Genomic DNA, 14,163 nt, shown 5'->3' with positions numbered 1-14,163 from the left:
TCTTAGTATGACCCTGAAATCAATATAATTTAAAATGAGGCGAAAGTGTATGCATTCCCTGCCACGATAGTTCAATATTATAATACACCCTATAAATCGTGGACACAAAAGCCTCGAAAAGCATTTATGGAGTTTTGCTTAGCTGCGCCATCGGCTGGGAGAAACTCGGGCCGTGAGGTTTCTTTATCTGCTGCTAATGGATGCAGCTTGCAGCTGCCACATGCTGCACCAGTGGCAAGCAATGCCAGTTGCACGGTCCGTATGGAGTCTGCAACTAATCCGTTGTCAGTCTTAAGTCTCAACATAAATCAGCCTCAGCGGAGAGCGCAGAAAACTGTCGTTATGTTAGGCCATATCTTGACTTACTTCTGCGCCACTCCAGCAAACATACATAACTCGGCTTTGTCTTTCACCGGACTTCCCTTCCATCAACCTTTTCTCCCTGGGCCTGGCCCGAATAACAAGTTCAAAATCAAAAATAAACATTCGAAAATGCTCAAGTACCAATTTTTTCTTTATTTGCGCGTCTTCTGATTTGTTGATCTTGTTTTTCGTTTTGAGTTTCTTATTTACTTTGTGATTTTACGTCTGTCTGTGTCTTAATAATTTCGTTTTGAATGTTTTATTAAGTTATGGGGCTTTTAAAGCAACCTCCAGCCAAGAGTTTTTATACATTATATACAGCCACTTTTCGTCTTTGGTCACATAAATATAAATTAATAAAAATGTTGACATCCCAATGGCTATATCACCTTATAGACTTCTCAAAATTTATGTCATAACATTTTTATTTTTATTTTTGCGCTCACTTTTCATTAAAGTCAAATAAAAGTGAATTTTTGCAATACTCACGGCGCGCAGCGTTCTCATATTTCTAAGACTGCATAATACAAATAATAAATAAAAATGGCAACAACGTCGCTTAATTAATCTAGAGGCAACAACAACGACGCATGTATTAAACATTTCCGTTCAGTGTCAATGTTTCGAGCGCAATTTTCTCACTAGCAACTGTCCCAAGATACGCGGACCCACAGAAAAAAAAACCATATCGGACTTGGGCATATACATTCATACAATATATATCTACAGACATATGGAGCTGCATTTCTAATTGAATTAAGGCAAAGCAAATAAAGTATACTAGATTTGCTGCTGCTATCAAAAACAATTGAGTTTAATTGCTCTCTTTACCCCAAAGAATTAAAACATTTTCGTTTTTCACAGAGAAAAAGAGCGCAAAGATCCATTGAAAATGCATAAAAACAATATATTAACGTATAGCTGGGCTAAAATATGTTTTAGCTACATATAATGTTAGCCAGAAGCCAAAAAAATGTCACTCATAAATTCTGGCCACTGCCCACGCAGCTTGGACTTTTTGGCCAAACGCGAAAAAGAAAGAACGGCTAAAATCATAGACATGGGCAATTTTCAAATGAAAATCCATTAAAACAATTTGCATGACAATGATGGAGCGGCTTTTAATCGCCAAACTTGGCAAGCTGGCGAAACAACTGGCCATGTCTCACTCGGATTCGAGGGCTTGGACGAGTTGGTTGGCCAAAAAGAGGATGGCCGGCCAAAGGCTCCATATTGGCCAGACTAGAATGCGTCTGTCAGAAATGATACATAATTTGTTGTCGTATTTTTCTATTTCTATTTTTTTTTGGTAGGAGAGGGACATAATTTGCCCTGACAGCATTAATGGGGCTTACAAATATATGTGTGTGTATATGCGGGGAAAAGAACAATAGAAACGCTATCGCGAAAATTTCTGTGAATCTCAAGGCATGACTGCCTCCTGCCCCTCTAAAACCAGATTGATGTCGCAGCACATTAGGCGCATTGCAACTCAATCAATATCCAGGCTAAAGCTCAAGTCCGAGCGGCATTAATGACGACAATCGTGAGCAGCAAAAACAAAAAACAAAAAAAAAAATAAGAGCGCTGGAGAAGATTCCCTCGGCCTGGTAGCCGCGTAATTAGTCTTCTCGCCGACACTTTTGCCTGGCCCCCAATCCCCCAAGCCCCCACTGTCTTCTGGTCTTCTGCCGCCGGCAGCTTCTGCACTTCTGGTCTTGGACTTCTGGCACGATGAGCGATGATTCCGACCTCCCGTGTCGTTCGATTTCCGCGAAATCAAAGCGCGCCCAGCTGCAGCAGCCCAGTGCCACAGTGCCAATGCCGTTCAAGCGAACTGTGATTGATATCGTTGCAACAGCAACATCAGCAGCAGCAGCAACAGAAACAGCAGCAACTTTAGCAGCACCAGCAATCAAGACATTCAGGGCAATGATTTACTTTCCTATAGAACCAAAATATATTATCCAGTGTCCCAGGAGAACTCTCATTCCTGCTAAATTTCTGTATCAACTTCTCTTGAGATTACAAAGAAAATTATTTCCATTATAATTTCTGATTCATTGGAAAAATAAAAATATATGTTTTGTTTGGGTCAGACAAATGGAATGTAAGATAACTTTATTTCCTAAATATAAATAATAATAAAAAAATGTAAGTGTAGGAACCACAAAGCTTTATACCACTACAATTAAGTGATAATTACAGTAATATAGCCTCTTATTTGTAATACCTAAATTAAACAAAATATCCATCATCTTTCAATTCCAGGCTCTATCGAATCCGAGGATCTCTCCTTGGAACCCCAGGTGATATCTGTGGCCAGTCCCGTGTTGTCGCATTGCAGTCCGTTGAAAGAGGAGCGCAGTACTCCGCCAGCTTTGGCCATTGTCAAGGAAGAATCAAGTAATAATAGTTGTAATATGTACCCACAACACAACAACAACAACAACACCACATCATCATCAACAACTACAACAACAACCAAACAAACCACCAGCGAAAGCATCAACAACAACAACAACACTGAATGCGTTGGCTCGCCGGGCAACCACACACAATCACACCAACAGCAACAACAACAGCTGCATCACAACAACAACAACACGACCAGCAACAACAGCAATTGCCACCACAGTCACCAACAACAACAGCAGCAACAACAACAACACATGAGCTCCCCGCAACATCAATACCAACAACACCAAATATTACACCAACAACAACAATTGCCAAATCATCACCATCATCATCATCACCACCACCACCATCACAGTCAGCTACAACTCCAACAACAACAACAGCAACAACAACAACAGCAGCAACACCAACAACAACAGCCGCTACACCAACAACAGCAATTGCAACACCAGCAGCAGCAACAACAACACCAACAACACTATCAGCAACATGCCATCCAACAACAGGCTAGCAAAATCTCATATCGTGGCATTTTCACCACCACAGGCAACGCAATGAATGCAGCAGCAGCCGCCGCAGCAGCAGCCCAGCAGCAGCAGCAGCAGCAGCAACACCAGCAGCAGCAACTTCCCTCCCCGCAATTGGGCGTCTTGGCCGGGCCAATGTCACCGCCCTCGAATAGTTTGGGCAACAGTTGGGGTCTACCCAGTCCGGATAAGACCATGTTCCAGCCACCCCTGTTCAGCCTGCCCGCTCACTATGCCACCATGCAACAACAGCAGCAGCAGCAACAGCAGCAGCACCAGCACCAGCAGCAGCAGCAGCAGGCGGCAGGAGCTGCTCCATCACCCTACGACGATGGAAGAGCTGCAGCAGCAGCGGCGGCACAGCATGCTGAACTACTGGGCCTAACAATGGATTGCACACCCCTTCTGTTGAAGCAACCACCCCCAACATACGCCGGAGCCTCCTCCGGATTCGCCGGCCTGGCTGACCTCCACACCAGCCACGAGCAACAGTTGCAGCAGCAATATGTACGATCGCAGCCAAAGTACCAGTGGCTGGACTCACCAGCGGATTATGCCCAGCAGCAGGTGCAACAGCAAGTGCAGCAACAGGTGCAACAGCAGCAGCAACAACAGACCTTGGTGCTGCCAGGACCCACTTCATCCGCCAGTTCCAGCAATGCAGCCTTGGGCGTTCTAATACCGAAACAGGAGAGCTATCCGGATATGCAGCCCAGTTCAAATGGTACGGGTTATTCGGCTGGATCCGGCGGAAGCTCGTCGGCAGCAGCTGCGGCCGCCGCTGCAGCAGCAGCAGCTGTGCAACTGGCGGAATACAGTCCATCCACCAGCAAGGGACATGAGATCCTGTCCCAGGTCTATCAGCAGAGTAGTGTACCCTTAAAACTGGTGCCCGTGAAGCCGCGCAAATATCCCAACCGCCCCAGCAAGACACCCGTGCATGAGCGACCCTACGCCTGTCCCGTGGAAAACTGCGATCGTAGGTTTTCGCGCTCCGACGAGCTCACGCGCCACATACGCATCCATACGGGGCAGAAACCTTTCCAATGCCGCATTTGCATGCGCAGCTTTAGCCGCAGCGATCACCTCACCACCCACATTCGCACCCACACCGGGGAAAAGCCATTTAGTTGCGACATTTGTGGCAGGAAGTTTGCGCGTTCCGATGAGAAGAAGCGACATGCCAAGGTGCATTTGAAGCAGCGCATCAAGAAGGAGAAGGTGCGTGGCGAACAGCAGCAACAGCAGCAGCAGCAGCAGCAACAGCAGCAGCAACAACAGCAGCAACAGCAACTGCAGCAGCAGCAACAGCAGCAGGAGCAACATCACCTGAGCCTGCAGCAACATCAGCAGTACCAGCAACATCACCTGCTGCACTCCGCCGACCTGGCCATAGTCACCTCGAGTGCGAGCATGTAGAGACTAGAGAACTCGGCATCCAGCGCGGCTAAGGCCAAGACTCCCCGGCACAAGGTTAGTCTGGCCCTAGCCCTGGATCTCGACGAGAACGCCTTTCCCTTCGAACTCACATCGGACTATGGAACCCTGTCGCCACTCACCAGTCCCAGGCAATCGAATTACGTGTGGTTCGGCCAGGATTCCAGCCAGCCCTTCTTCTACAAGGACAGCCAAATCCTGGAGAAGATGGTCTAAGTCCCGGGTGTTCCGGATCCAGTTGAATCAATCGCTGATGCTGAATAATCATTTAATGTATACTGAGTTGTAGTCGTAAAATCGGGGTTGTGCTATCAGCAAAATCTATGCAAGACATTAAATCGTAATGAACAATACAATATGCTACAGTTAGCCTAGATAATATCACACAATGGTCAGGATAGGATGGTCAAGCAAAGCAAAACAGAGTTACTAACCAATACAAAGCCTAACTAAAGCAAATTGATGATTACTAATTATATTCGATGTAATTGAAATGGGAAAAAATATTTAACTTATGTCTCTAATACTGTGATCTCATGTGTAATAATTATTAATTTTAATTTCCTTACATTTACATTTACATAACTGCAATTAACCAGAAATAATTTTAAAAATTATAATCCTTTCGCCTTTGCCTAGCTAATGTTCATTTTTTAAAAATGCTAACACAAAACACACACACAAACACTAATTTATTGCATTTTAAAATAATTATATATATATTATAATTATTAACTTATTATCTTAAAGGTTTAGATTTAGGTTTTAACCTACAGAATACACAATTGAGCACACAAATCTTAGCATATCATTTTTTCCTCTAAGCATTATAAATTGCATAAGTTAAAAACAAAAATTACTTTTAAATCGAATAATGAAAAATTCGTGTGCTAACTATAAAAGAAAAGAAACTTGTTTAACAAAACGGAAACTTAAATTTGAAAAATGCCCCAGTGTACTTCCTTAATTGATTCGAAATCAAAATGGCAAATAAAAATTAAATTTTATTATGTTATATTTTAAATAATTATAGATGTTCAATCTACTGTAGAAATCAATTTCTTCCTAGTTGTAAAGGTTTATCTTAAGTTTAATTAATTTTTATATTATTAGTTTACTTTACATTTGAAAATATATAACAATTTTTTAAAAAACATATTTTATTTGTGTACTCTTTACTTTCGTTTTTTTCGTTTTAAAAAGTCTTAAAAAGAAAAAGTAATGGTGCATGCTAAATATATAGATGGTTTCGGTTCGCAGTATCTGGCAATAAGGACCGAATAAAAAGTACAGAGTTTCGTAGGTGTTAGACAATAGAAATATTGAATATCCTTCAGTACAAGAAAAGCTTTCAGTCCTTGTTCAAACCTTTCCCACAACCTTTTAGCTATATATATTTTCGTATGGCTATGAATCACACAGTATAACTATAAAATAAGAATACATTTAATAAGATATTTGATGTTCAGCTTATTCTGAATGAGTCTGGCGCCTCAAAAATTACAGCCTAACGAACTTGAAACGAAGTAGAAAGTGTAGAGAAAACACGAAAAACAGAAACTTAAATGGAACTCTTGTGCCACCTGACAAATATATTTGTTGATGTATACATAAATATTTGTAGAGAGCAACGATAGCTGAAATACGAAAGTAACGAATGGTTTGAGAATGTTTTAAATTCGGATCTATTTTATAGCAAAAATAATGGTGAAAATACATATATTTTGCATAGCCGCTAAATCAGACACAAATTAGCATTAGGACCGAATAAGGTAAAAACGTATAATAGATAGCAGATAGGTAAAGGGCAGTGCCAAAAATGAAAAAGAAATAAAACACACCCTTCCCAAAGGAGTATAATATTAATCTATATATTTGTATTGAAAGTTTGTCATTTCTTAGCCTAGTGTAATGTTCAGAATAAGTCACAAAGTATCCAAAATACAAATTAATGTGTGAAACTTATGTGCCATCAAGAAAATAATGAAGCTTATAAAACACAAACAGAGGAAAAATAATTATATTTAAAGAATCGATTTTGACATTTTAAACGTTGTGATTTATATTGTTCATTCGATGCATGGTTCAGTGTTGATAATTATTAATAAATATTATTCAGTCATCTATCCAAATGGGCAAAGCTTAAGCAGAATATATCCATAGGTGTATTTAACTGTGTACATATGTAGATGTGTTTATAACTCAAGTTGCTTATGGACAGTTTTTCTTCCATATAAAAATTACATGAATGTGAATTCACTTGGATAAATGTGTTTTATTGATGCATTCTTAGCTAGACAACAATTATTCGTAGCTAAGCAAAAAGATTCAGAAACATTTAATGCTCAAAAGGTGAAGCTTACAAAATGGTTTTTGTAGATTTCGCATTGCAGTTCAAATATAATTTGTTTGTGCGTTAAATACATAGGAATATAAGTGTTTCTTAATGTTTTGTGTGTGCACTTTAAGTACTTAACTACCATCTAAAAGAATATATATTAAGAGACTCTCAATTCGTAAACTCTAATTTCCAAGACTGTCTTTGTGTTTAGATCGTTAAGTCGTCTATCAAATCGGTTCTATCATCCAAAAAACGGGAAGCTCAATCTTCCCAACTATATCAGTTCTTTCTTATAAATTAAACACCTAATATACCTATATCCCTAACCATAAGTTGATATTTTATGTCAAAGTAAACTTACAATATTCAAATTATATATTAAATACCAGAAAAATATGCAAATTTGGCGAAAACACTTTTTGAGGAAATTAAAGAAACAAAATTTAAAATTAAACTAAGCCTAGTGTTTGTTTTATTTTTGCTTTATCATCTCGCACGTTCGGCGAATGGATTCCGTTCTGGTCATATAAATTAGTTAGGCATTCGTTTCAATAAGCCATATCGTGGCCATATATAGCGAAATGCAGCCCCAATAAAAAGCGCAATAAAATTGAAAATAATAGCCAAAGCGGGGCAGAAGACGACGACACGGACGATATATGCCAGCACTCAAAACTAATGAAATGTTCCAAACTCCAAAGCGATTGCAGCCACCAGCCAAAGTCGACTGACCAGAAAGAAACGCTCGATTCTTCGGCCGGGTTCTACGTATCGGATGGTGGTGGTGCAGATTCTCCTCCTGGACCTCCACTCACCTGTTGCCACCGATCACCGATGGAGAAGGCCGGCTGGGCTGCCAGCAGCGACAGGCGCATGTCGGGCCTAAAATTCTTCAGTTTTTCTGGTTGCCAAAGACGAGCAGCCAATGTCGGGGAAGCGGCAAAAGTTATGAGCGCAATTCTCTCGTAAAAATGCAAAAAGGAAAGCTAGCTTTGGTAGCTACCGAAGAATTAAAGATGCCCTCACAATCAGAAAAAATTCTATATTTTAAATTTTCTACTACATGTTTGAAGTTCTGAAGCATTATGTTTAACTAGGTATAAATTCATTTTAATTTCATCGTATCTAAACAAGTTTTAATTAAAATTTAAGAATTTATTCACAAATCGATCTTAACTATTTAAAAGTCGCTTATCAACTTCTTTGATTTTTGTTGCTTTTTTATTTTTTATAGACCAAACATGTGTATCAAATTACAACATGTTCTGTTCTTTAATGCATTGAAAATCAGCTTCTGAACAGAATTATAGTTTTGCTAAAAGTGATAAATTTAAAGTGTAGCGCCCTCTGTTTCTGTTGGTATACTTTATATGCATGGACTTCCTTTGTTTTTTTTAAATCAGTATTCTTATAATATAATTAAATAGTGTCTTATTATATTTTAATAACTAAAAATAGTATTATTTTATAAAAATATAATAGTATATTTTAGATAATGCATATCTTAGGCAAATTCTGATAGTTTTTAACCATTCATTCACAAGAGTTTTCGTTAGATGGAATGTATTCTTCACAAAGTGATCATAAAATTCCAAATCCCCTTTCGACCAGGGCATAGAAATGCAAAATGCTTTCACGGCTGCGGCTTCCACGTCTTCGGCCTCTGGACTGCCACAGTTAAGGTTCTGTGGCGGTTTTCTGCCTTCTTGGCCGAAACTAGAAATTCTTGTCTGCGCAGCAATCATCATCGAACGAGAACAGCCTCATCTGGCGCGGAAGGGGGATGGGGATTTGGAGGAGATGGGGCTTGGAGCTGGAGATTCGCCCGGTGATTTGTGGGCTTGCGGTACAATTTGAGCCGCGAGCTGTGGCTACCAATGGCCAGTTGTTACCCGGGCCCAGTTTTAGCTTATGACAGGCGCAAACAAAATTATTCCGAATATATATATATATAGCCGGGCCAGTCGGCAGGAATCCCCATTCTTAGGTCCAGTTCTTGGGCAAAATCGAATCCTTGGACAGACAGGACAGGTGATGAACTGTCGGCAGTCTGGGGAGGCACACACATGTGTAGTTGTCGTCTTAAGTGCGCCTATTTGACATGTTTAGGTGTTTAGATGGCATGCCCGATATGTACCAAATTGATTTCGATTTGATAAGCTGCCACATTTCATCTTGGCCATTCGGTAGCTTCAATATATGGACACCAATATGGCTTATCTGTTGCTTGGTATAACGAAGATATCGGGATGGAAGTCAGGCGATTTGGAGGTGGATGTGGCAGCTGGATGTGGACCAAGTATATCTGCCAGCGAGGTGTCGCTGAACAGTCACTCAGCCAAAAGAGCGACAACAACCGGCCGCAAACTATCACAAACCGGACTTTTTCATTTTAGAAAACCACAAAAAAAGGACCGGAGGAATGTCATGCAGGCAATCTCCATACTGCCTCGGCTTAATATCTTTGCTTAACTGCTAATGAGTTGCCGTTAGTGATTTATTTCGTAAATAAATAGAATTGCCAGCAGTTAAGCCAAGTTCAACTTTGCATGCCGCATGCAACACACGAACATCGACACGAGCTCCTGACACACTGATCGGTTCGGAACTGAAGTTGAATAGAAACTCGGAGACGGCAAGTCTCCTGGTAATTCGGAACTGGGATGGGGCCCGGGTTCTGTAATTTTAAATAAATATTTATAATTGCTACTAGTGATTTTTAAATATATTTTAAATAATTTAAAATATTTCGGTGTACCTCACCTTGTTATCTTTAACCAGACATATTTTTACATGCACTAAGATAATTATCAATTATAAAAAGTTTTAAGTATATTTAACTAGTTGGATTTAATAGGATTTAACTTTTTATTAAATAAAACTCATATTTATATTGACTGTATAACATAATTATTTAAAAGTTTGTTGAGCTCATATTAACTAAGGGTATAATAAACAATAAATACGTTCTTGTTAAGTACTTTCTTATATAAACCCAATAAATGTACTGCAACCTCCAACTTCTAGTACCGCCCGAGAACCCGCATTCCCAGACTCTTGATCACAGGGCGAGCCCGTTAAAGATATGCCAACTTGGGGTTAGGGCCCTCGGTGGTCAGTAGCGTAGTGCTATTAATAAAGCCGGCCATATCGCACTGTCTGCGACATTTGACTAATTGAAAAGCCCTGATATATTATGGTCAGATCAGCGAAAGTTGGCAGAGCCAGGAGACTACTAGGGGTAGACGCACAGACACACTGCATCTGCATCTGGCCTAATCAAAACTAATTCATCATGGGTGCTGCCGATGCATTAGCAGCATCTCGCTAAGGGCACCGGCCACTGGGGGCCATCGTCATGTGAAAAGCCCAGGTAGCCGGATGGCTACCTTGCCCCAAAGTATTCCCCGGTTTGCGTATCTATGGCCACATATTTCATCGTCGTCGTTGTCATCGGTCGTTGTCTTCTCTTCCGCAACTCCAGAGAAGAGCCCAAAGAGCTCCATGGAGCTCCACGATGCACAGAAGCTTTCCTGGCCATAAAGAAACTAGATCAATTTAATTTCTTTTCGGTTTTTTCCTTTTCTCTCCACTCCACTCCACTCCACTACTACTATACATTTTTGAGGCAAGTTGCGGAGAAGAACTCGACTGAGCTCGATCCACTTTGGAGACACTTTGCGGAAGCGTGCCACTTTGTCACAGAGCATTGTGCCGCGGGCGTTTTGCATTTGGCCAAAGGCGCCGCTGGACACTCGATACTGGACCAAAGGACCACTGGACGATGGGGATACTCCTGCAGAGATGCCAGTTAGTCAACCAAAAATGCTAGCTAGCTACTAACTATTATATATTTACTATTAAATAATTAAAAATGGTAATCAGCGCTCTGCACATACAATGATATTATCTATTTATTTTGGGTAATTACATACTGTGCGAGTGGCAGCAGAGAATGGGCAGAGGTATCTGATATGCCCACTTATTGGGAACTTGCGGACATAAGTTATTAAAGCATTTTTGACTTTTTCTTACTTCTTTAAATCAAAAAAAAAATAAATAATAATTTAGTTTTAATGTTGCTCGAAATACCTTTTTAAAATTCGGATAAAAAGATAGTTAAAAGCTAAAACGCCAGCACTATGTTTTTGCCAGCGATCGTTGGAATTCCTAATTAATGCATTGGCCGAGCCTCCAAGACCCGCCCGCCTTATCAGTGTTTGTAATTAGCGCATTTGCATTAAAAATAGCAATAATTTCCCATAAAAGAAATGCCCAACATTGCCATACATATATATTACTGCATTCGCCCTCTCTCTTTCGCTTTGGGGCCCAGAGCTCGGGAGTTGGCTGCTCCTTTGGGTAATTATTGCGAAGTGACAGGAAGTGGCACAGAATTAAAATCGAAGCATTAAATAGATAGCTGACATATCGCAAGTCGCGTTGCAGACATCAATTAAATTTGTCTATCTTTTCAGCCCCCTGCCAACTGCCGCACAACGTCATCGGTCCCCCGACTTTTCACTCCATCACTATCGCCTCGCTCCCCGGTAATTAACAATACCTGCCCGGTGATTTCCCAGAGCTAGAGATGGGCTAGTGGGCATACTATATTGGGAAAGCAAGTATCTTAAGTTGGGGTCTTAAAAGAATTTTTGTCTTTTGAAACTACGGTTGTATCATGAGTATTTGTTTCATAAAATGTTGTTATGAAAATATTTGGGAACCACTTATATAATATTATGGGTGATATAGTATTACTTAATTGAAAATGAAAACATCTATGACAATTGTTCCAAAAAATAAATAAAAATATAAATTAATAACTTTTTTTTAAAATCTTTTAAATATAAAAGAAAATTATTAAAAATAAAATAAGTAAATATTTTTCTTTAATTGTCTTTATTAAAAATTATTATTTTCTTAATATTTTTCAACGTTTTTGTGATTTGATCTGGATAATCACTCTTTCCGCCAGTTTATTCACGTTGCTATTCCTATAATATTAAAGGAGATGCTTTAAATTTATGACTCTGCCAATGATTGTCACATGGAAATCGTTTGGCCATATCTTCATATTCCAATTAATCTTAAATCAGGCTTCGGCAATTATGCCCACTAATTAATGGTTATTTAAACAAACTTGGCAACGCGTTCTGCTCACGTTTGCGCCAATTACCAAAGACCGGGCCACGCCCCCACCGCCCCTGGAGTGGCCAAGGCAAGGCGTGCATTTATTGATTCACAATTAATGTTGATTATCGTGATTGCACAGACCAAACTCCCCATCCGATCGAATGACACGCCCCAAATTTACAGATATAACCGAACATTGGCGATTCAAGCTTATCTACAGGTGCTTCCTCAATCGCTCAAATATCGATGATGAGTCTTTAGTTGGCGATTTATATTTTCGGCCTGCTCGATCGCAAATTCAGTAGCCGTTTCGACTGCCTAATGATGGCCCCCGTTGCAGGAGCCGATGAATTATTACGCTAACCACAAGCCATGTTAGCACAACTGGTCCAGAAGTCTATTATTATTTATGCGAAAGCCTGCCAACGGTTGATCGCTCAGATCGCCTGGATCGAAACTGTGCGATCTGCTGTCTGAGATCAGCGATCCTCGATCGACGATCAACGGCAGCCGTTAACCGAACTACGCGGCCATCAATCATGAAATTATTGCCGCTCGATTTGGATTTGCATTCGGGAAAGAAAAGGAAACTGGAAGAACTGTAAGATACAGTAAGTAATAGTAATTTAGTGATCGCACCCTTTAAACAGTGGAAAATAAGGTAAGAATTTTTTTGAGGTCCTAAAATCTATGAAATTCGCAAGTTAAGATTCTTTGAAAGTAATTTCGCTGATTTTGAATTTTTATATATTTCTTACTGACTATTTTAGTTGCATGCATTATTTTTAGGGACTTATCACCTTGAAAATCCTAAGGGATCCCGAAAATCATCGCTCAGCCTTGAAGCTGCACTTCCTACTCTCGATCCCTTTGCGTTAAAATTAATTAATGGCTGGTTCAATTAAAATTGCAACATGCCGTTGAACAGAGGACTGGGAATGTGGCTGGTGGCCGCTTGGAGCGGAATTCAATCCTTGTCCCTGTCCCTTTGGTTTGGCGGCTACCATGTCCAACTTGTAGCTACATCTTGCGTGCGTCGTTCCTTGATGAGCAGCAGCAGCAAATGCTGCAGCAACACATGCAGCAGCAACAAAAGCAGCAGCAACATGTGTTGGTCACTGCTAATCTGGCTTGACTTTAACTCGAGCCACTCTCTGTGTGTGTCCTTAGGCAAACGTTGATTCCGCGAGCCCATGCACTCAAGAAAATATAATAGTTTACATCCAGAAGAATACAAAAATTCTTCACACATTCTTATAGTTCCAATTTTGAAGTTATAAAATGGGTACAACTTCTTCTTCAATTTTGAAATAATTCCAGCATTCTTCGAGATAAACTTTTAAATACAGATAGCATTTAATAATGTAGTATCATATAATATTCTTCCTAAAAAATTAAAAAAAATAAAAATTTGTAATGAATCACCAACAAAATATATATATATTTACATACCTACATTACACTAGATTTGTGTAAAATGTAAGCATAACCAAAATCTAATCAGTTCCTTCATTTTTAAAAAATTAAAAAATATTTTCTACACAATCTAAATCCGAAATAAAAACTCCTTAAATAAGAACCAATTGATTTCTCCCAGTGCACACACACTCAGACAATGCTCAAGTGTAAAAATCAATTTAGTTCTTCCACCTGCACCCCTCCTTCGCCCCTTCCTCGGGCCTCACGTCCTTGGCAATTTGTGGCGAAAATGGAAAATTGCTGTTCAATTATTGGTTGCCATGTAAATTTGTTCTTGGGCCAGGTGACAAGAATTCTAATAACTTGCTTAGGACTGGCCTCTTGGCCAGCTCTCCTCGTTTCCCAAAGTGGCCACCCAGTTTCACCTCCTCGTTTGGCGGCTTCGGAGCTACTTACACTTATCTACCATTTAGGAAGAAATTTATTTTGGGGCCTTGGTCTTCTATTTTTTTATTCGTT

At 40.0% G+C, this 14,163-nt stretch overlaps 1 protein-coding gene across 4 annotated transcripts in view; it reads left to right on the top strand.

Moving 5' to 3' along the window:
• LOC119557015 (AF4/FMR2 family member lilli) overlaps window positions 1–5,906 on the top strand; it is a 53,316-nt gene extending 47,410 nt beyond the window's left edge. For 3 of the 4 annotated variants that reach the window (XM_037869552.1, XM_037869576.1, XM_037869569.1), the window contains one exon: window positions 2,635–5,906. In XM_037869552.1, the coding sequence (XP_037725480.1) occupies window positions 2,635–4,730 (2,096 nt within the window). In that variant the 3' untranslated portion in view covers window positions 4,731–5,906. The remainder of the gene's footprint in view (window positions 1–2,634) is intronic. The other variant, XM_037869561.1, reaches the window with a different exon arrangement.
• The last annotated feature ends 8,257 nt before the right edge of the window (window positions 5,907–14,163 follow it).

This window comes from Drosophila subpulchrella, chromosome 3R, assembly GCF_014743375.2.
Source record: "Drosophila subpulchrella strain 33 F10 #4 breed RU33 chromosome 3R, RU_Dsub_v1.1 Primary Assembly, whole genome shotgun sequence".
Classification (NCBI taxonomy): domain Eukaryota; kingdom Metazoa; phylum Arthropoda; class Insecta; order Diptera; family Drosophilidae; genus Drosophila; species Drosophila subpulchrella.
The sequence above is the reverse complement of the archived record's forward strand: the minus strand, read 5'-3'. Positions and strand labels throughout refer to the sequence as shown.